This window comes from Gracilinanus agilis, chromosome 3 (assembly GCF_016433145.1).
Source record: "Gracilinanus agilis isolate LMUSP501 chromosome 3, AgileGrace, whole genome shotgun sequence".
NCBI lineage: Eukaryota > Metazoa > Chordata > Mammalia > Didelphimorphia > Didelphidae > Gracilinanus > Gracilinanus agilis.
Window position 1 is genome coordinate 133,981,443 of NC_058132.1, and position 24,367 is coordinate 134,005,809.

Here is a 24,367-nt window from a genome sequence, read left to right on the forward strand (position 1 = left end):
TCTGATAGGTAATCTGTTCTTCATTCTTCTAATTTGCTTCTATCTCCCTTTATGCCTAGATCATGTATCCATTTTGATCTTATCGTGGTAAATGATATTAGATACTAGTCTATCTAGTTTCTGCCAAACATTTTTCCAGTATTCTTAACAATTTTTACCAAATAGTAAATTCTTATCCCCAAAACTTGTGTCTTTACTTTTTGTCGAACACAAGGAAAATGGTAATTAAAAGAACACCACTTCAAAGGAGTTCACAAAAATAACAATTAAACTCAGTAGACCTCCTTCTTACTTGGATAGCATTCTATACTGCCTGCTACAATGTTACAAGTAAAACTTGCTTTTTCTTAAAACCCCTACCTTAGAATTAATACCATACATTGGTTCCAAGGCAAAAGAGTAGGAAGGACTAGGCAATTGGGGTTAAGTGACTTACTCAGGGTCACACTACTAAGAAGTATCTGAGGTCACATTTGAAATCAGGACTTTCTGTTTACAAGCCTGGCTCTCCTCCCTCCCTCTATCCTTCCTTTTTTCTTTAACTAGACTAGCATATATGGATCTCCTTTGTTCACCTAACAGCTGCTGGAATTCCTGTTTTGCAGTCATGGTAAACACAATTTATTCACAACCAACCCACTTGCTTTAGGGTACAGAGGTGCTAGGAATGTCAATTAGTTATTCATAGGGTTGGAAAATCAAATTGCATGCTCTTGTTATGATATATATGTTTAGTTATGCTGAGGTTATAGGAAAGGATATAATCGGGTACTTGAAGTGTCCTAAAATCCTTAATGGTTTACTTTTAAATACCATCTTCAAACTGTTTCTATAATATATACATAAGAAAACCAGTGAAACATACAAGTTCAAGAAGTAAGCTAGGACTTTATAAGGAACCTGCAAAGTTTTTCTAATATATTACAAACATAAATGTCATGTTCATAAAATCTTCACAATGTTAAAGTTATCAAAGATTATCTTAATCAACCATAAGATTCTCTTTTTGAATCAAATTATCAAAGAATGTATTATTTGTTAAATTTTTGAAAACACAGAACTCTACTGATAATGTTATGAAGTACTTTGTTATGAAGCTAAAGGGAGTAAAATTGGAATGACAAAAAAAAGTAAATACATTTAGTAATACTGTACAATTCTTATATTACTACCTTAAAAACATTAAGCTCTCAAACTTGAAAACTAAAATTTGTGACAATCATACAAGAAATTTATTGAAGCTCTTTTTATGGTAGCCCCAAACCTGAAATTAAAGGTGCCCTCCTATTGGGAAATGGCTAAACAAACTGTGGTATATGAATATAAAGGAACATTACTGTGCAAGAAATGATGTGGGAACTGTTTATGAAATGTTACAGAACAGTGAGGAGAAGTGGGGCAAAAAGGTATGCTATGACAACAAAACTGAAGAGAAAAAACTCTGAAAAACATTAGAACTCAGATCACTGAAATGATAAAACATGAGCCTCAAAGAATGAAGATGCAATATGCATCTCGTGACAGGGAGGTAATGAACTCAAAGCAGAAAGGTATAAGTTTACAGACAGGTCTTATGTGGGAATTTGTTTTGCTGCACTATTTAGAAATTTATTAGTTAATATTTAGAAATATATTGAGAATGGTTTTATTAACATTTGCTCAATGAAAGAGGAAGATAGTAAGAGAGAAAGACTAATTTTTAAAAATATGTTACTTGAAAAATATAAAAATAAACTTAAAAAATCCTCAAGGAAAAGTAAAAGAAAAAGCTTCACAAGTATACTTTATGTAGAGAAAAATTAAGTAATTTTAATCTAGCTTTATTAAGTTGAAAATTACTAACATAACATCAGTTTTATAACATAATTATTATCAGACAGAACCCAACATCTCACCACCCTTACAAGATCAGAGTCATCTCTCTTGTCACTTTTTTTTCCTGGCAAGGGTGAAGACATGGAGAAATCTTCATTTTCACTGTGATCCATTTCAGAACTGTCAAGCCTTTCAAAATAAATATTTATCATTATTTACCATTATACATTTTACATACACACACCACACACACACACACACACACTTTTAATTCTCAAAAATCTGTCTAGAATAGTTTTGTAGGATGGGATTATAAATCCTTTATAGAACTCTCATTCCTTTAGAACCTGCACAATTTAATTCTTCCACAACTTGCTCCATTCAAATATGTCACGATTATAGCACATTTTTTTAGAGCTCAAATTCTAATATTTTCATTAATAATTTTAAAGAAATTAAGAGATTGTCTATATAAACATGGAGCATGCAAGGAAAAAAATGAGGGCTTTTCATCAGAGAAGCATGAAGTTCAATTGTATGTACTGAATATCAGTCATCTAATACATATAAGATGCTATGCTGATATAACTTAAAAATAAGACAAAACTCTTCTCCCCAAAATTTATTTTTCATTTAGGAAACAATAAAAAATTTGGAGGTGATGGCCTTAAAGGTCTTTTCTATATTTAGATCTATGATCCTATGACCAGAAAATTAAGTTTTATATGATGAAGTACTCACTAAGTGGGTACCTAAATACAAGGAGAGGAACAAACATAGCTTGTTCGGAAAATGATGAGATCAATCTGGATGTTAAGTATGAGGTCACTATGTTAGGATAAGGTAAAAATAAAGTTAGATATTATAAAGCATAAGTTCTCAACTTGGGAGCTCATACTTTAGTTTTCAAATACTTTGATAACTATTTCAAAATAATAAGCTTTCTTTTAAATCTTATGTATTTATTTTATTTTTAAAATTATGAGGAGTCCATAGACTTCACCAGAATGACAAAGGTGAAGTCTATGGACTCTTCACAATTTTAAAAATAAAATAAATACATAAGATTCCATGACACATTCCATGGTCCATAACACAAAATAAAATTAAGAACCTCTTCTATAAAGGGTCTTGAGAATTACAAGGGATTTTACTAAAGGCAATAATAGTTATTTTAAAGAATAATATAATCAAAACAAGGTTTAAGAGTGCTGATTTGTTGGTGGTATAGAAAATGGTTTAAAAAGAAATTGAAGTTATTAAGATGATCAATTAGAGGCCTGTTTCAGTAGTTTAGGCCCGAATACTAAGGTCTGAAATTAAGTGGCAGAAGAAGAAGCATAAGATATTACAATCTGAAACTAAGAGGTAGAAGAAGAAAAGACAGACATATATAAGAAGAGGACTTTTTGACTGGCTTTGAGAAAGACAGAGAGAGAAAAACCAAGGATGATTCTGAGCTTGTTAGTCTCGGTAAGTGACTAGGAAAATGCTGTTATTGTCACAAATAAGAAATCAAGAAAGTAAGCCACTTTGCAAACAAGGAGTTTTAAATTGAATTGGGGATATCTAAGAGAATATGTCCAGTTGAGAGCTGAAGATAGGGGATAATGTAAGGAACTTCAATGTTATTCCATTAATCACTGAGATGGTATTGTGAATGCAAGAAGCAGTGTGGCATGCAGAGTAGAATGCGTCTTAGAGTCACTAAGCTTTAAGTTCAAGTCTTGCCTCTGATAAATGTCATGATCAAAGGAAAGTCACTAAACTTCCAAGTTCTCCAAAGCATCTAAGGCTATGCATTTCAAACATGCTCTCATCTCCATCTGAGGAGTTCTAACAACAAGGAGTCCCTATACAGATGAAATCACAGCTCTGAATTACTACTTCTCATTTCTATTTTTTTTTGGGGGGGGATCAGCCAGAAATATAACCCCTATTCCTATCTATATATTACTGAAAAAGATATTATTATCATTCCTCCCCCTCTTTTACTTCTAGGAATATCTTATTCTATATAAGCTGTGCAAACTTCCCCAGGTAAAGCAGCAACTAATTACCTCTATTGTGTAAATGGAATTAGCTCACCCCCATTCATAATTAAACTCTAGCCATCAGAGATAATGTCATCCCCACCTCCCTTAGTGAGGAGTTAGAACAACACACGTGACAATAAGTAACAAATCAAGAACTGCCTTTGGGCAGTCCAAAACAGTGTAGAAGCTGCCATTTGTCCACTTGAATTAGAGGTGGGTACAGGAAGTGACAGGAGATGCTATCCTTCAAATATGATGGTAATTTCCTGTTGAGGCAGTTGGAGCTTTGAACTTGGTGCTGAAGGATCTCTGCTGAGACCTCAGGTGGCTTCCCCTCTGAATTGTCACGTGGGTAACTCCCCACTAAGGGAGGTGGGGATGACATTATCTCTGATGGCTAGAGTTTAACTATGAATGGGGGTGAGCTAATTCCATTTACACACTATGATGTTCCACTGTAGTCAAGTAATAAGTCTAGCAACTATGCATCTTTGAACATCTAAAGTTACTGAAAAATGTTTAAAATTTAATTTGTTTTATTCTAAACCTTTATAAAAGTGAAAAGAATGGTTTAAAATAAGAAAAAGGATAGGGACTGCATTTGTGATTTTTTTTAGCACCAGGACTTCCCAAGAGAGAAAACTCCCTTCAATGATACAGGTCCTCTGCCATCTTCACTTACTCTTAGAGTATTTTGCCTAGAACAAAGGTGTCAGACTCCTAAAGTGTCCCAACCAGATTAAAATGTAATTTGGAATAGGCAACTAGGTGGCTCAGTGGATTGAGCCATGCCCAGAGATGAAAGGTCCCAGGTTCAAATGTGGTCTCAAATACTTCCTAACTATATGACCCTGGGGCAAGTTAAACTCTACTGCTTATCCCTTACTTCTCTTCTGCCTTGGAACCAATACATAGTATTTATTCCAAGAGAGAAGATAAGGCCTTAATTAATTAATTGATTGACTGATTATTTAATGCTGTGAATTGGTTCTAAAACAGAACGGTAAGGGCTGGGAAATGGGGGTTAAGTGACTTGCCCAGGGTCACACAGCTAGCAAATGATTGAGGCCAGATTTGAACCCAGGATCTCCCACCTCTATGCCTGGCTCTCAATCCACTTAGCCATCCATTGTGCCACCCAACTGCCCCCCACAGTACTGATTTCAAGACAGAAGGTAAGGACTAAAAAAATGTAATTGGGAAATGTTTAACAAAATAAATAAAAACACAATACCACATAATGTTAATTTATGACTTTCTAAGTAAATGTGAGGCTTTCAAGGATCTATTTCTATTTAAGTTTGAAACCACTGGCTCAGAGTACTGAGAAGTTAAATAACTTGCCCAGAGTCACACAGAAAATATGGGTGACAGTTTGGTCTTGTTAAAAGGAAGGAAACGAGCATTTATACAGCATTGACTATGCCAGGCATTGTGCTAAGCACTTTACAAATATCTCATGTGGTCCTGACTCTCATACAACCATGGGAGATAGGTATTATTATTATAATTATTCCCATTTTACAGAAGAAGAAAATGAAGAAAATAGCAAGAAAGCTTGGCCAGAATCACATAGTTCATGAGGTCATATTTGAACTCAGAACTTTCTGACTTCCTGTGCCACTAGCTGCAATCCCAGATCCTACATAGTTCTGTATCCACTACATCATGTTTTCTCTTAAATTAAGTTATTATCATATTATTATTATAGGAAGGTTCTTTCAATACTTGCTATGGAGAGGGAAGTTGGAAGGAGGAGAAAGGGAGGTTGCTGAAGTCTCATCAGTCCCTTAAGAATAAGCATTTCTCTTGTCCTCCATAAATCTTAATTTGGAGAAGAATGAGAGCCTATTTTAGAATATAGAGAATGATACCTACTCATTCATACTAACTTTATAGCCTTCAAAATCACTGTTAAATGTGATCTCATACATACCTTCCCTTAATTCTTCCTGGAGAGCTTGGATTTGAGCTGCTACTTGCATTGCTCACAGTCTCCATCCTTGAAGATTTAGACTGAGATTGCTTGCCTGCTGATGAAAGAGGCTTATTAACAGCTCCAAGAACATTGGCTGTTTTAGGCTGAAAAAAAAAAAAAAGACATTCTTGATCATCCAATTAAAAATAATAAATCACCCTAAATAATTTTCAAAAAACAGGTATTACTGTCAAAATATTGGAATAAATTGTTACTTAAGTATTATCTATAAATGAAATTTGAGCTGGGTATAGTGGCACGCACTTGTAAGCTCTGCTACTAAGAAGCTGATGTTTGTGGATCTTTGGGGCTCAAGGATTCCGAGAAGCAGTAATTTAAGCTGATCAGGTGTTTATACTGTTTGTTGCCATTATGGGGGGTGAGAGAATGGGGTCGTCACCAGGTTGCTGAAGAAGGCAACAGAAATAGAGTGTGTCAAAACACTTGTGTGTGTATCAAAGGGATCAGGCTCACAAATGGCCACTACAGTTCCAATCTGGGTGAGATTGAGGCCCAGTCTTAAAAACTTCAATTAAGATAAATTTGACTCACAAATTTAAAACCACATGGAAAGTAAATAAGTATTTTCTCAGTTACAAAGAAAGAAGTTCAAAAGGAAATCAAGAGTTAAATACTGCAATCAACAATGACCTAACCTAGACTGCTATACTTGCTCTATAGAAAGATATAAATCTACACATCCTGTTTTTGAATTTACATTTTGATGTTGAAGGAATACATCTAAAAATTAGAGCCCCATAAATTATTCCAAATTCGATTAGTTTCGTGAGGAAATAATAGCAATTTATCATGCTTTAGTTTTCATCTTTGACAAAGGGTTATATAATTACGAACTAGCTTATAAGGATGTTTCTAATTTTTCTAACTTATGTGAATTCTTGAAAGAAAATACAAAAAGTACAAGACAGAATTATGCAAGGGATCGCACTAATGAAAATAAACCACTAAAATGAATAAAACCTTTTAATTTGTCAAAATATACCTTTCCTGGAGTGAAGAAAGATTTCATTTCTGGAGGCAGATAATTTTTGGTGTTACTAAAGTTCTAAAAATGAAAGGGAAAAGAAATCAATGAACATATGGGAAAATATATCTGTTAAAGCAAAGAGATTAAATAAATATAAGGTAGAAAATAACAAATTTTACACTACTAAATAAAAATAATCTGAAATTTTAATTTTATTTTTAATTATTTGAGGTATCTGTGTGTATATAAACTAAAATTTCTTTAACTGATTACTGTTAAATTATCCATCAGTCTACAAATTATGAGTGAAGAATGAATAAAAGACAGTCCTGATTTAGAATAAAGTCATACCCTGTCTGTTTTTAGGGCTGACATGTGGGTCCAACTGCTTGTTCCAGATTTCAAAAAATTGTTTCCAGTTTCAATTTCATTCTTTAACTGTTTTCATGTAGCTAACATTCAACTAAAGAAAATTCCAACAAGCATCTAGTAAGTGCCTACGCTTAGCAAGGTACTGTGGGCCATGTGTTAGGATAACAGAGAGAAAAATGAAAAAGTTCCTTCTCTCATGCAACTTACATTCAACTGGAAGAAAATAACAAATAAATGTGATATGAAATATAAACAAATAAATACAAAGTAATTAGAGGTAGAAAGGTCCAACAATGAGGACAATCAAGAAAGGCCCAATGAAGAACATAGCTTTGAAGGGAGCTATAGATCTAAAGAGATAAAAGTGAGGAAGAAAAACATCATGTGAATGATGACAAGAATCAGGGCATGGAGAAAGAAAATATAATGTTACATGTGTGGCCTGGTAAGTAGGCCAATCTGGCTTGAAAATTAACTATGTGAAGAGGAACAACATTTGGAAAGAAATACTATTTGAATCAAGATTGCTCCATAACTTGAAATATCAAAGAAATCTGAATTTGATCTTAGGCAATAAGGAGTCACTGAAGTTTCTTGAGCAGGAAAATGACATGGTCAGAATCAGTATAAAGAATAGGGACAAAGCAGCTGTCTTGGGAATGAATTGGAGAAGACAGAGAGATTTGATATAAGAAGACTATTAGGTAGTCTATTGAACAGACCTGAGAAAAAGTATGGTGTACTTCAAATAGGGTTGGATAGATGAGTGGAGAAAAAGGGATGGAAAAGAGAAATGCTATTCAAGTAGAAATTAGAGGAAAGGTAAAGATTCAAGGATGACTCCAAGTTTGAAAACTCAGGTGACTAGAAGAATGGAAGTACGGATATACAGAGTCCAGAAGTTCAGGGGATGGATGGATTTAAGGATAAATGAGTTCAGTTTTGGACAAAATGAGATCTGTCCAAATAACTACTGGATATCCAAGAGGATGTTTCTAGCAAGGAGTTAGTGATATGGAATTGGCATTCAGGCTAAAAAAGGCTGGGAGAACTCTAAAAAGACATAACTGAATCCTTTGAGATCATGAGGTTTCTTTCTAAGAGTAAAGACTAAAGGGGATCTAAGAAAGTACCTTGGGGTACAATCATTCTAAGCAGGGAGGGCAAAGACCCTGTAAAGAACACTGAAAATTGGTCAGAGAACTGAGAAAAGAGTCAGGAGAGAAAGCAGTGTCTCCAAAAATCAAGGAAGCAAGATAATGAACATTAAATGCTGTAGAGAATTGAAGGAGGATGAGGACCAAGAAAAGACCACTGAATTTAGCTATTAAGAAACTGCTGCTGAGCTTGGAAGAAATAGTTTTTGTTAAGTGATGACTTCAAAAATGTTATAAGGGGTTGAATAGTTAGTGGAAAGTGAAAAGGTAGAGTATAAATAGATAGGAACAGGAGTCTTAGCTCTAACACATGCCTATATATAAAAGGCCTTTACCCTTAGATGTTTTCATGTTGAGCACACAGATAATGAAACTTGAGGCCATATACTTTGATCACATTTCTGCCTCCTTTCTGGATCCTGATTTTGCCCCTGATTGTAACTCCAACCTAGCTCAAATATCAAAATACAATTCATTTGCTTGTTGAATTCACCTTGACTGAATTTCACCTTCAACCTTATTACTTATAGTATATTTCCTATTCTATGGGCCTAGACCAACTCCCAGTTTTGCCTCCTTTACACCCGACCTATCTGACAACTGCCTTGCCAGGTTACTTCAAGTTACTCAAAATACCTACCTTGTCAGGTTGAGTGAAAAAACGTGCTGGAAGTACGGGATCTTTTGGAGATTCCAAACTGTATGTGGTACTCTTTGACATGATGATATTCATTGCTACATCACATACTGTGTATAGTTTCTACAATATTAAGATAAAGAACATGGAATTTTAAATAACCATGAATTAGTAGAGGAAAATATAACAGATTAAGAATGAATCATAATTGTTTTAAATGGGAGAATGATAGGGTAGGTAGGTAGCTCAGTGGATAGAGTCAGGAACAGAAAAAGAAGAGCCCGGGTTCAAATCTGGTCTCAGACACTTCCTAGCTGTGTGACCCTGGGCAAGTCACTTAATTTCCACTGCCTAGCCCTTACCACTCTTCTGCCTTAGAAACAATACACAATATTGATTCTATGATGGAAGGTAAGGGTTTTTTTTTTTTAAAGGAGAGAAGGATGAGTGTAATCAAAATTATAATACTTATTTACATAACCTATCTCATAAGATGGTTGTGAGAAAAGTACTTTATAAACTGTATAAATATTACATAAATATGAACTTATATTATTATCTTAAGGAAGGGCATTTAAATTATTAAAATTTAACTTAAGTTAGTTGTGAGTATTAAGAAAATTATTTATATAAAATCATGCAAATTATTGTTTAAAATAGGATCATTAATATTTAAAGCTAGAGAGATATTTAAAATCATGTAGTTTATATTCTTCATGTCACATATGAGAAAACTGTGGTCAAATTTCAGTGACTTGCAAAAGGTCACATACTTGTAAAGGAGAGAGAGGCAAGGCTAGAATTCAGGTCTTCTAACTCATAGTCCAGGGATAACTCTACCATATGTCTTATTTATATTAATCTCTACTTCCAACGCTGGGAAGAATAATCAAATCAATATTACCATTTCTTCTGAAAGATCATGCCAACTGATTGTCTTTTGATTCCAACTTACCATCCTTGGGACCTACACCTCCTACTGCCACCCACCCCCATTATTCTATCTGGGTTGTTTTCACCAATTAAAATATAAGCTCCAACAGGGCAAGGATTACACTTCTTTTTTGTATTTGTTATCCACAACATTTAGTACAATGCCTGACATAAAATAAGCACTTAATACAAGCTTTTTCCTGTTTGTCTCTCTTCTTCATTTGTCATGGTATTTTACAAGATAGGGTATGTGTTTTGTTTTGTTTTTAATGTGAAATATAAAACAGTGGCTCTTATATTAGGCCAATCTTTTAAGTTAGTAAGAACTGGGTTCAAGTTCTGCCTCTGATTAATCATAGAACTTGTATTTTATTTAAGTGATTTAATTCCCTTCTCTTAAACTAGTGATACAGTAACTGAAACATTGTGGGATGATCAAATGTAATTGACTTTGCTACTAATAGCAATGCAATGATCTGGGACAATCCCAAGGAACTTATGAGAAAAAACAAATAGGATTTGAGTGCTAATGTATGTATAACCCAGTGAAATTGCTTGTCAACTGGGGGGGGGGGAGGGGGCGTGGAGGAAGATCTGAGGGAAACAACAAGAATCATGTAACAATGGGAAAAAATAAAATAATTTAAAAATAAAATAAAATTAAGTGATAGAAGAGTTGTCAAACTTCCTTGGTGGAATGAGCTGGAAGTAACTATAACAATGAAATCTCAGGTTGGGATAATGAAATTAAATCTCCCCTGCCCATCCTTAATCTAATCACCAAAGGTGAGAACATCTCCACTTAATTCACAAGTTGGGAAGTCTGTGACCCACGGGTGCTAGAGTGAGTGACAAATCAGAATTTACTGACTTCCCCCTAGGCAAACCTAAGAAAACCATCTGTTGTGATTGGACACGTAAACTAAGAGAAAGGCACAGGAAGTGATGCAAAAGAAGCACCTTTAAAAGTGACAACTTCCTGTGAGTCAGTTCAGCTCTCTTCAGCCTGGAACTCAACCTAGAGAAGCTCTGGGTAGGACCTTGAACTTGGATCAGACTGTTCTTAAATCTTCCCTTAGAACTACATGTGGTGAGTGAAGAAGGCTGACTACCTTAGCCTCCCTGGAGGTACCAGCCTCTCAGAGGCTTTCCTTGATTGGGAAAACCATGTGGCTAAACCCTTTGTTAATTGACTTTTAGGCTCTTCAGCTGGAACCTCTGGAGCCCTGCCGGAGTAAAGCCAGGGACTGAGTATGTACTACTCTAGTCTAGTTCTTTTAGTTAGATCTCTTACTCTACCCTCTTCTCATCTCTCTACTTCCACTCTCTCTTATATTTTTATATCATTTTATTTATTATTTTATATTATTCTTATATTATTTATAGTTACTAAAATCATTTTAGAAATTATATTTATTCAATTCTTGGCAACCACACCTTTAAATATTAATATCCAACAAAACCCCCTTTTTCCCTCTTACAAGGTCCAGACCAAATAAAAAAAGAACAGGGAAAGTTGGGAGAAAAAAAGATGGGAGAAGAGAATAAAGAACTAAATAAAGTAAATTTTTTAAAATATAAAAGGCAATTCCAATGATATCAACTTATAGAAGCAGTTTGGACATTTTTTTAAATGCTAAAAGTCAACACAAGGGCAGCTGGGTAGCTCAGTGGATTGAGAGTCAGGCCTAGAGAAGGGAGGTCCTAGGTTCAGATCCGGCCTCAGACACTTCCCAGCTGTGTGACCCTGGGCAAGTCACTTGACCCCCATTACCCACCCATACCATTCTTCCACCTATGAGCCAATACACAGAGGTTAAGGGTTTAAAAAAAAAAAAGTCAACACAAGATTCTATAATCTTGAACCAAAAAATACATACTTCATTCATTTTGGCATCATCTGGTCCTTGGGCATCTTTTGTTTGTTTAATATTTTCTACCATCTTCCTAATAAAAGCATGACTGTTATTTTCATTTTTAGCCATTAAAATTTCCAGGATGAACCAGAGACATCTAAAAGAAAATGTAAGAGGAAATGGGTTTATGAGGTTAATTTATCCAGGTTTCACAAAATAAATCCAAGAAAACCAAAAACAGAGAAAGTATCTAAGAATCCTCAAATAATTCTGGTAAAGAAGAAAAAAAAAAAGATACACTAAATATAAACAACACACAAGCCACTTAAACACAGGCTAGTAATAAGAGTACAAATCTTTCTCAGTTACTTCAAAAAATAATGGCAGTGAAAGAATAAAGTAAAATTTCACTGCAAGCAAAGCAAGGGTAAGGCCAGAGTCTTCAGAATTGGCCAAAAAGAAAACATTCTTATAGCAGTAGCACAAATTTATTATGATATCAGAAGCAAGATTCAAATAGGTTCCTAGCACAGCTGGAAGGAGGAAATTCTGTTTCATTTACTCTAAGCCCTTTCCTTTCAATAAAGTGCTATTGTGCTGCCTCTTTGCAGCATGGAAGCTAACCAGGACTGTAAAAGGTTGTGCTAAAAGCATAGCTGGCCAGCCCTACCATTGAGGAAAAGACTGAAGTGTGTATGCAGCTAGATTCAGTTTAAGAAGTACCTTAGTTAAATTTGGAGAGGTTCTCTCCCCTCAAGAATTGTTATTAATGAATTTTCATTTCATTTCACTTTGCTTAAGAACACATGCAAGAAGAAGGCTGCAATTTAAACTTGCAGAGAGATAAACCAGACCAAAAAAAACATGAACCATGGCAAAACATCTTGAAATAGTTTGAGGGAAGCTTGTTGGAATGCAGGGCTTTACAAGGAAGAACTTCACCAGAACTACTCCAAGTTTCTCCAAAGAAGCATGACATTTGAGACCAGCAGTTGCCATAATATAACTGATGACAAACTTCAATCCAAGAAAAAGCTTAAAAAGGGGGGGGGGGGCCACTGGAATGTAGTTTTTAATACAAGATGGGGAATGGGAAAATGGTGCAGGTAAGAGTCTTACTCTTTCACATCTTTAAGTTGTTCGATGTCCTGGACTTTCACATAATCTGGGTCATGTGCCAAAAGGTGAATAGTGTAAGGAACAACATATTCTGGTAGGAGTGACAGTAACTTTTCTGAAAAAGAAAAAAACAGGAAAAGCAATTTGTGTTAGAAAGCAAAAGATATATATATAGTGAACGTGTATATATACTTTCACATTAAGTATTCATATTCCATTACTAGCATGAAAATCAATATGGCCCAAATTAAGTTTGAATACCTGGCTATATCATACATAGCTACATAGCCTCCTGTGTATTTTGACAACACAAATGTATCAAAACATAACTGAAAGCAGATGAATTCATGATTTACATGTACGTGAATATAATTTTTAAAAAGAATTATAATAATGAAACCTACCTTCTTAAAAAAGTCTCACAACCAAGTAGGCAAAAAACCCATGAAGTTCCTGTTTCTTTCTGGCCTGGACTATTCACAAAAAAATCTTAAAAGGCTGGTGTCTAATAAAAATACGCTTTTTTTAACTGGAACAGTGATGAATACATTGTGAAAACACAGCAATTCCCTACACTGTTTTTCCTTCTTTTTGCCTCAAAACTTCTTGTCTGATATGAGGTCTGTAAATGAGTTTCTTTAGGGAAGCACAGTAGAGATTTTGAGATTCAGAGTGTTTTGGACATGGAAAATGAGTGGATTTATTTTGATTACATTCATTTGTTACAAAGTGTTTTAAGTGGAGAAAAAGGCAGGATGGTTTAGGAAGTGAAGTGATAATGATTGCCCCTCTCCCCCCTCAAAAAAGAGGGTCAGCAAAGCATTTAAACAAAAATGCATGGAAAAGAGAGAATTTTAGGTGTTACAGATAAACACAATAGCTGTGAAGTGAAAAGTTATATGCTTTTTTAAAGAAATGCAAGCTGCATATGATAATCATGATTTCATAAATAATTCTTTTCCCATCCATCTGTATATATGAAAATGTTCATGTTTATCAAATTCAGAATAACAGCAACAACAACAAAAATTAATGTCTTCTAAGGGACAGGTGAGGGCAAAGCTGGGCCTTGCCTTTCACTATAACTGAGCTAAATATTCTGTTCAGGTCCCAGGGGAAGGATTCAATTCTCAACCATCACTTTAAATATTTTCTCCTTATTGGGAATGGTCTCAGTTCTAGGGTAGTTTTCTAAATCTGAAAGATTATTTGAGGTCCAAGGAGATAGGACTAATGAAAACAGAAAAGAGAGTTGTTTAGGTTTATGAGTTCAATGTGAGTCCTTTGTGTTTGGCTGGATTTTTAAAAATGTACCCTATAGTTGGGGAGGGGGATGTCTGACTTAAAATATATAATATAAAATGATTTCTCAAGGCACAATTTCCATTTAGAGTTTAGTTCATAATTAACGATAGTGGATGTGAATCCATCTTTCAAATAATCTTGATAATTTGTGGTTGATGTTTTCAAATATAATCAAATGATGACTTCTTTCACCTTAAGTGACCAATGAAGAGCTCAGACTAGAAGTACAATTATCAGCTCTGCAATTTTTTTGTTTTCTTGTGCTCATATTAATCATTATCATAAGCCCAAAGCTCCTTTATATCTTTTAAGCTACCTGTCCATTATACAGGGACTAATTTAGCTAATAAGCTAGACAATATAATACACTAATAATACACAGGAATATCTAAACAATTATACATGAAAGTAAATGAGGGGCAGTCACCATTACTCATTATTTTTAGAATGCCTAATTAAGTGACAGAAGACCATCTCACATACAGACCAAGTGAAGACTGCCAATCTCAGTCTCCAGATAGCTATTAATAAGACTTATTTAGATTAAAGAATAAAAACAACAGAAATTCTTATGATATTTTCCTTTTACTCTTCATGTGAATCCTCTAAGGAGCATGCACAACATACTGGAGAGCAGTGATCTAGTCCAATCCTCTATTTTATAGATGAAGAAACCATCCCAGAGAAAAGAAACAACCCAACTACTAATAGGCTAAGATGTACCACCTCATCATATGACTCCAAATCAAGCGCTCTTTGCACTATAGAAAACTGAATTCAAAAAACACTCTCCAATGCCAGCATTTATTTCTCACTTACTATTTCTTATTGGTATCATAACTTTTCCAGCCAGCCAGCCAGCCTCAAAATGTTTTCTTTCATTCTTTCTTTTATCAACATCCCCCCACAAGTTGTCAAGAACTGTTCACTCTTTCTTTGCATTTTTTTTTTGCACCTTGTTTTCTATCCTACCTAAAGTCCTAATCATCTAAATCAGAGGTCCATCATACTATCACTTACTCCATTCCTCAACAAGCTCTAACCGCATAAAATTTTAATTGGGAAATATTCAACAAAACCAATAAAAATACCATAGAACAAATATAATACGGTTTTCTAAGAAATATGCTACCGTAGGGATTATTATGTACAGTTTAGTGGCCCTATTTCTATTTGAGTTTGACTAGTCAATTACATAACCTCTTAATTGATACGCTTTCTACCCTCTCTAATTCCAGTGTGAAAGTAATCTGATAACATCACTCTATAACAGGGGTCGGCAACATATGGCTCTCGAGCCATATCTGGCTCTTTTGAGGGCCAGATATGGCTCTTTCTGCAGGAACCATAAAGTCAATTTTTTTAGGCGCTGTTACAGGAGCGCGAACTGTGAGCACTGTACAGTTCTCATGAAATTACATTTTAGAAAATGTGGCATTTATGGCTCTCATGGCTAAAAAGATTGCCAACCCCTGGATTAGAGTATCGCTCCTTCCTTCTTTGATGGTATCTTCTTATGTGCAGTTAGTTCTTCATTGGTGATATGTTACACCCTATTTGGACTCACAGGCAGCTAAGTGGTACAGTGATTACTGTGCAGGGCTTGGAGTCAAGGAGACTTCTCTACCTGAGTTCAAATTTGGCCATATAGATTTATTAGCTATGTGATTCTGGCAAGTTATTTAACTCTGTCTGCCTCAGTTCCTCATCTGTAAAATGACCTGGAGAAGGAAATGGTGAACCACTTCAGTATCTTTGCCAATAAAACCCCAAATGGGATATGATTTGGGATATAGACTCTAAACGACCACCCCAATACAACTATCAATAATATGGAAATAGGTCATGATCAATGATATATGTAAAACCTAGTGGAATTGTGCATTGGCTATGGGGAGGGTAGGTGGCTGGGGTTTGGGGGGAGGGAAAGAACATGAATCATGGAACCATGGAAAAATATCCTAAAAAAGAAAAAAAAGAAAATTAAAAAAAAAGAAAACCCCAAATGAGGTCATGAAAAGTTGGACACTGCTGGATGACAACAAGAACACTCAGACTTNGTGATGGCCACAGGTGCGTTTATCTTTCCTATTAATTGCTATTAAAATTTTTAAAAATTTAATTTCCAGGGGGCTAAGTAATATTTTTTCTGGAAAGGGGGTGGTAGGCCAGAAAAGTTTGGGAACCACTGCTCTAATGAAATCAAATATTAATATTAAATAATTTTCTCCTAATAAATAAAATAGTAACTTCATAGTCTGGCAATCAAAGCCCTCCATAAGTTGATTCCAAATTATCCTTACAGAATTTTGTATGATATTTTGTTTCATATAATCAATCACTGCACTATACAATTAAACATTGTTTCAAATTTATTAAAACCTTTATCTTGCAACTAAAAATAAATTAAAGAGGCAGGGGAAAGATCATTAGTTGAAATGAGCATTTTAACCACCACACAGGTGGCAGGTATAAGGAGACCAGAATAGGAGGAAAGGGGAGTTTTTGGTGCTATGTCTGCATTCTCATTCAAAGGAAATTCGGGGAGATTCATGATGAAGAAAATTGCCCAATCTAGGAATATTAGAACAGTAGCTTCTGGTTTAAACAGGAATGGGTGTCTCCTCAATGTCTGGATCCAATTATCCAGAAGACATTATCAGGGTTAAGTTAGCTTTTAAGCTAAGTTCGGAATGCTAAAAGTTCTAAGTCATGTTATCTATCAACCTCTATTCCTGAAAACTGTTCTGCTCTCATCTCTCCTTCATATTTTGTGGATATTAGCATAGTAACATACTTACGTGATTTCTATCATATAAGAATTCACACAGCACTTTCCTAACAAAAGGTTTACATGAAAGCTAGTAAAGTATTATCTTCATTTTTAAAAGAAAATAAAGCATAAATTATTCAATTTTCCTACAGAAAACAACAAATAAATCTCAAAACGAGATCCCAGCTCTTTGTGTGTGTGCATGCAAACTCACACATACATACACATCCACGCACTCATCAATTGCTAGGGTTACAAATTTTTTTAAAAATCAAGCCAGACCTTGCCTTCATACTTGAGGTGACACAATGGACCAAGCACTGGATCTAGCTAGAGTCAGGAAGATAATCTGAGGTCAAATTTGACCTCAGATACACTAACTGTGTGATCCTAGTCAAGTCACTGTATGCTTCAAGTTATCTCAACTGCAAAATGGGGGTTTAAAAGCACTTATCTCACAGAGTTGTGAGATTAAATGAAACCTCAGTCTAGTGTTTACCACATACCAGACACTTAAATGTTTCCTTCCTTCTCACATTTACACTCTAAAGAATTTAATGTTCTTTATCCACTATGAAATACAATAATGCAATTAAACTGACAGCCAAATGTTTTAATTTTCCCATACTTCCACTTCCCTTTTCTATCTCCCTTTTCCTATTTGAGATTCCTCCCTCTACAGTTCCAACACTGCATTGCTACCCTTTCTCTTTCCACCTCACTTGGCTTTCTTTCCCTTTCCTTCTTTTGTTTTTGTTTCTTTGCTATCCTGCTCACAAACATGCCTTGAATATTGTCCCTTCTCTCTACTCACAGTCACAATTCTAGTTTGTACTCTCCTCATCTCCTCTAGAATAAAATTAAGAGAGTAATCATTTGGTTTCCCTGCCTCATCTTTCTTGGCACTCCAACTCATCCTCTGCCAGCTACTGAAAATGACTGAGGGTTAAACCATATCAGCCTCTTCATTCAATCAGCTTCTGTGGTTCCTTAGAACCCCTAGGATCAAATATAAATTCCTTTGTCATTTAAAGTTCTTCACATCCTAGTCTCTTCCTATCTTTCTGATCTCTTTACCCATTTGCTCCTCATCTCCAGCACTCTACAATGTTGGCTTACTTGCTGTTCTTCACACAGAACTTTGTCACCTATCTCTATATCTTTACATTGGCTATTCCCCATGCTTTTTCTGTCTCTTACTGGATTCCTTTAAAATCCCTGGTTCCCTTCAAAACCTAGTGAAAATGCCACTTTCTTTAGGAGGTCCTTCTTGGTGGTCCAGTAGCTAGAGCCTGCCTTCTCTTTAAGTTTACTTTCTATTTTTTGTATTTTTATTTTATGTATATGTTGTCTTTTCCATTAAGCTCTAAGCTCCCTGAGGACAGAGTAACAGTGGATATAGGGAAGGATAACCAGTGTGAAACAAGTACAGCAGGATTGAAAACTGAGATGGATGCCCTGGGTCCTCTTCCTAAATGCAATATCAAAGGAAGCTGCTCTCCATTGTCCAGGAAGGGTATGCCAGAAGCAAGGAATTACTAAGGAGGTGTGAGATTCAAGATTGATGTACTCTTTCAGAATGATGAGATTCTAGAGAACAAAAGGAAGTCCAGGATATAGAAAAATATATGGATATTTTTAATATAGGTAAATATGTATGTACATGTATATATGTATATTTATGGGGGGGGGGGGGGAAGAGAGATAGCCAGACAGACAGATTGATGAAGATTAAGTAATTAAATAATATGAGGTTAAGGAGTAAAATGGACCAGGAGGTGTTCATTGTTGGCTCCCTAACAAAAGAGAGGGAAAAAAACAGCTAGAAGGGGCTCCTAAGACTATGGGAAGAAAAGATACCCCAATCCCCGATAGCCTGAGAATAGAACATATAGGTCAGTGTGGCTAATTAAAAAGTGCCTAAAGATGCCAAATAAGGACGTTTTATCTTTTGTATAGAAAGTACTATCAAAAATCAGTCTGAAATGCCAATTGCCCATGTTTCATGATTTTAGGAAATGAAAAAGGTCAATTTCACTGAAAACACTGACTTAAGTGTCTATTAAGAATACAATATGGAGGCAGCTGGGTGGCTCAGTGGATTGAGAGCCAGTCCTAGAGACGGGAGGTCCTAGGTTCAAGGTCTAGCCTCAAACACTTCCTAGCTGTGTGACCCTGGGCAAATCACTTAACCCCCATTGCCTAGCTCTTACCACTCTTCTGCCTTGGAGCCAATACACAGTATTGACTCGAAGATGGAAGGTATGGGTTCAAAAAAAATACAATATAAAAATATTATTTAAGCCTATTGCAAAGGAAATATTCCTGTTTTGATTAAAATATGACCATCAAATATCTAAGTAAATCAATAAAATTCAAAGACTTACTAAGCCATTGTGAAAAAAACTAAGAATATGAAAGAAGGAAACAAAATTGTCCTTCCACTCAAGGAACTTTTATTCTGCTGGAATCAGTATCATTTCAAAGTTAGAAATGAAGATAATAGAATCTCAGAGCTAGAAGAGACTTCAGAGGTCCTGGTCCAATCTAAGTAGAAATTCCCTTTAAAATGTTTCTTTAGGTGATCTCTTCAAATTCTGTCTTCAAGAATTATTTTGGCTTAATTAGTTGAAAAACACATGTATTCTTTTAACCCTGTTGTCTTTTGCTTTACTTCTGCCAAACTTTCCTTTACCTCAACATTTTTGTGTTCCAAATAACTTAATCCTTCACTTCTTCAGAGATACTCCCTCACACACTGAATTTTTTCTAATTTACTATTTTTAAATATGCATGGAGAGTTCTAATTTCTGACTAACATTCACTCCTAATTTCTGCATTTATGGATTTTAGTTATCTTTTGAACTATTCTGGAGGTGCTTCTTGTTGATCCATGCCACCTGCTAAGTCCAAACTATTATTTTTTCTCAACAGGCACAAATTAGTTCAATTTCTTTCACATAATCCAAGATCTTTCTATTTGAAATTTTTTTTTGTTGTTTGTTTTAATGTAGTCTTCCATTACTCTCTTTGCTGTTGGGCAAATAATGAAGTTCAAGCTGCAATGCTGTCAAAGCTTCCTCGTATTAGAGAGTATAAAGTTTGATGTCCTCAGTCCTTGTTCTGAATAAAGTGGGGGGAAGGGGCACACAAATTCTGACCCTGTTATTGTACTTGGTGTCCCTCCAAGTTTTACCCTCAGGACTAATTTCCTTCTAGGGGCTGAATAGTCTCCATATACTTAATAAGGAAGGGATATCCAGAAGAGTCATTACAACAGCAGGAAGTCTTTACCATAAGGCTAGGCAACCTGGACCTACTATTTCCTTTTTTTGTTGTTGTTTTTAATTTATTTCTAAGTAGTTTTCTGTGGTTAAATGATTCATGTTTTTTCCCTCCCCTCTCCAGGAGTTGACAAGCAATTCCATTGGGTTATACATGTACCATTCATTACTTCCTACCTATTTTCATATTATTCTTTCTTGTAATAGTTGTCTTTTAAAATCAAAACCCCAAATCCTATATTCATATAAACAAGTGATAAATCACATTTTTTCTTCTGCATTTCTACTCCCAAAGTTCTTTCTCTCAATGTGGACAGCATTCTTTCTCATAAGTCTTTCAGGATTGTCCTGGATCATTGCTTTACTATTAGCACCAAAGTTTATTGCACTTGATGTGTGCTGGTGGGGGGAAAACTTGGAAAGTTTAAGTACCAGGATTATCTAGTATTAATTCATGAGCAGTTTGTGATTTAATTGTAAACACCCTACATTTGGAAGATAATTCTTTTTATGAAACATTGGGGGATTATGAAGCAATTCAGAGAAAGTGAGCAATCTTACAAGTCATGGATCTTTAAGTCTTTGCCTCCCCCCTTTCCTAAAAAAAAAAAACAAAAAAACAAAAAACCCTTATCTTCTATCATAGGAATCAAAATTGTATATTGGTTCTAAGGCAGAAGAATGGTAAAAACTAGGCATCGCCAATATGGTGGAATAGCAAGAAGTACATCCAGCTTTCCAGAACATCTCCTACACAAAGATTTAGAATATGTACCAAATTAAGTCCTGATTGGAAAATTTTATGGGCCAGGTTTGCATAAGGAGACAGACTAAGAAATCTGTAGGCAGAGATGGAGACTAGCCAAGAACATGCAATACAGCAGTATCAGGCCCTAGCCTATGTGCTGAGTGAGGAGAAGTACAGAAAGGAGCAGCAGCTATATGGCTCTGGGAGTGAAACAGGCTTGGTTCTAGCCCTAAACCAGTTAGAAGTCTATAGAAGTTAACCATGGCAGGAAGTCCAGCCCAAAGAGAATCCTGCAGTTCTATCACTATGAATCAACAGAGCTTTCTAGCTGGCAGATAGTGGTTGAGGCCAGTAACAGTCAAATGGAACACCAAATAAGGACAAGTCTATAGTCGAGTTGCTCAAACCCTGGACAGAAATTTACAAAACTCAGACCAAGAGGACAGTGATCGGACTTCATACTGGATTAGACCATTTTGAATATTGAAAGCTTACATGTCCAAAACCTTTCTTGTCTCTGAGACCCTAGAACCATGTTGGCACACATGTTGCAGGGGGCTGCTTCCCTCCCCTTTCCACACACATCTGAGGACACTTCATATATGACCTGCCCTTCTGCCCTGAAGCACAATGGAAGCTCTTTCTCCCTCTCTTCTCTGGCATTGGGGTTGGGGCTCACATGAGGTATGAAAGTTGCAGCTTGGAAATTTGGTCTCAAAAAGGTTCACCATCACTGCCTAGAATGACATAATACTCAATATCCTGAGCAAGTACCATTAGGACTCAAGAGGGCTTAAACAGGGTAGGGGCACAGTACAGCCATACCCACTCTAGATGTGTACAGAGAATGGCCCTAAATACAAAATCTAAAATCAGGAAGGATGGAAGAATGAGCAAACAAAAAAAAAGGAATATTATTATAAAGAGCTATCATGATAATGATACTTAAGACAAAAACCTAGAACAAGGGAATAATTTCAAAATATCTACAAGCAAAGACTCAGAGAAAAACATAATTTAAGCTGAAATTCAAATAAAATTCCCCCAAAAAATAAAGAGGTTTTGGTTGTTTGTTGGGGGTTTTTTTGGCTGGGGGAGGCACACTAGGGGGGGAGCTAACAATTTTATGAGAGCACTAGATAAAAAAGACTGGGAGGAAATAAGTCAAGGGAAAAGAAGAAAAATTAGTGCTATAGAAGAATGAATTAGGAAGAAAATCATCAGTTTGAAAGAAGGAGTGTCAACCTTACCCAAGAAACAAACACCTTGAAAATTAGAATGGATCAAAAAATATTTAGTGATGAGACAACAAATGATTTTTTTAAAGTCATTAGATTGAAAATAATTTAAGAAAAAATTAAACTACTTACCCAAAAAACAGATCAAAGAGAGATAATTTAAGAATCAATGGTCTAATTGAAAAGAAAGACCATTGAAATAAAAAAAGAAAACTGTCCAGATTTCTTAAAACCAGAGGGTAAAGTGAAAAAAAAAAATAAATAATCCACTGCTCATCTCCTGGAAAAAAAAATAAAAAACAGAAAAACAAACCCACACCGGACATTCTTAAACTATGTTTAAGAAACATAGCAACTTAATTCCAGAGCTCTGAGGTCAAAGAAAAAAATACAAGTATCCAGAAAGAAAGGACTTAAACACCAAAGACCACGCAGAATCCAGTAGCCACTGCTATAAAGCAGTGGAAAGTTTGGAAGATATATATTCCAGAGAGTAAGCCTTTGTAAGTTTAAAATCAAGAATAACAGTCAGCAAAACTGAGCATAATTCTACAGAAGAAATTTAAAAGGCTTTTAGGCATTCCTGATGAAAAGACCAGAGCATGTAGAAACTTTGAAAGTATAAACAGAGGAGTTGAAAGAAACACAAGGTAAAGGTCAGTACAGGATCTAAGACTAAATGAACAGTAATAAGGAATATGCAAGGATGAACTAGTTACATTCTAATCTGAGGAGATGAAACACATGTTAAGAGAAAAATGGAAAGAGAAGGGGAAAAGAATACATAGTTGGAGAGGGAAAAGGGGGCTAGGGAAAATTTTCTAATGCCAGTAGAAATCTATACAAACAAGGAAGCTGGTGGAGGGAAATGGTTAAAACTTGAATCTAACTTTAATCCAAACTGATCAGAGGAGAGAAGAATGCACCATCTTCTTTATCATTCCTAACAGTAGAACAGTGAACTCTAGTACTTTCAGTGGTGAAGACTAGGACCAGGGCTCAAAGCATGGAGATTTCAGTATCTAGAGCTGATCTAGTCAGAGTGAGAGAACAGGATAGCAGGGCTGAATAATACTAGAGACTACCAGTACTAGACCACTTTCTGGTGGAAGAGAAGAAGGGATTCCTTCAACACAATTATTCCTAGCACCTCACGACTCTAGTGGGTAGCAATACCCTACAGTATTTTTTGGCTTGCATATGACAGGGCCTGTCTATCTGAGCTAAAATGAGGACTAGAGATAGTTCTGGAGCTAAGAGTGGGAAAAGGTCTTAGAAATCCTTATCCCAAACAGGCAGAGAGACCACAAGTGGTAGATGGCTCCTGTTTTGGGGTGACACATCTAAGTTATAAGGTAAGGGTCAATATAGCTCTAAAACTAAATAAAACAGTACAACATGGCCCCATAGGTGAAGTGTATTAGTAATCTTAACTTCTCCCCTATCACAGATGATTAATTTTTTTTTTCCCCCTTCATACTTTTTTTGGTGAGGCAAAAGGGATGGACAGGTGATACTTCTTAATCACAGAGCCATTGCTCTGGAAATAAAGGACTCTAGATTCTCTTTTCTAATCTACCTCCCTTCATTTTACAGATCAATTGAGGTTCAGAAGGATTAAATAACTTGAAAAAACTCATGTGATTAGTAAGAGAGGTTGGATTTAAACTCATCCTTTGACTCCACTTTCTGACTGTGCCATGATGTGAGAGGATTTAGACAGGGTCGGCACCCTAGGCTTCCAACTTTTCAACAGGTTTATAACAACTCTCAGAAGAATATTAATGTTGAGACTTTTGTTGTTGGGTTAGGGGAGGAGGGAGGTTGCATCTTATTTTATTTTTTTCTCAATTACATTAAAAAATTTTTAGTTCCAAATTCTCTTCCTCCATTCTTGAAAAGGAAAGTAATTGGGGGTAATGGGTAGCTCAGTAGATTGAGAGCCAGGCCTAGAGACCGGAGGTCCTAGGTTCAAATCTAGCCTCAGACACTTCCAAGCTGTGTGACCCTAGGCAAGTCACTTAATCCCCCATTGTCTACCCCAACCACTCTTCTGCCTTGAAACTAAGGATTCCAAGGCAGAAGTGAGGGGAGGAGAGGGGAGGGGAGGGGAGGGGAGGGGAGGGGA

General features: G+C 35.7%; 1 protein-coding gene across 1 annotated transcript in view; it reads right to left on the reverse strand.

Moving 5' to 3' along the window:
* PDS5B (PDS5 cohesin associated factor B) overlaps positions 1 to 24,367 on the reverse strand; it is a 154,548-nt gene that overhangs the window by 12,947 nt on the left and 117,234 nt on the right. The window contains exons 26-31 of the mRNA XM_044668269.1: positions 12,892 to 13,006; positions 11,797 to 11,929; positions 8,987 to 9,106; positions 6,833 to 6,895; positions 5,788 to 5,933; positions 1,905 to 2,004 (exon numbers count right to left, since the gene is read on the reverse strand). Of these exons, the coding sequence (XP_044524204.1) occupies positions 1,905 to 2,004; positions 5,788 to 5,933; positions 6,833 to 6,895; positions 8,987 to 9,106; positions 11,797 to 11,929; positions 12,892 to 13,006 (677 nt within the window). The remainder of the gene's footprint in view (positions 1 to 1,904; positions 2,005 to 5,787; positions 5,934 to 6,832; positions 6,896 to 8,986; positions 9,107 to 11,796; positions 11,930 to 12,891; positions 13,007 to 24,367) is intronic.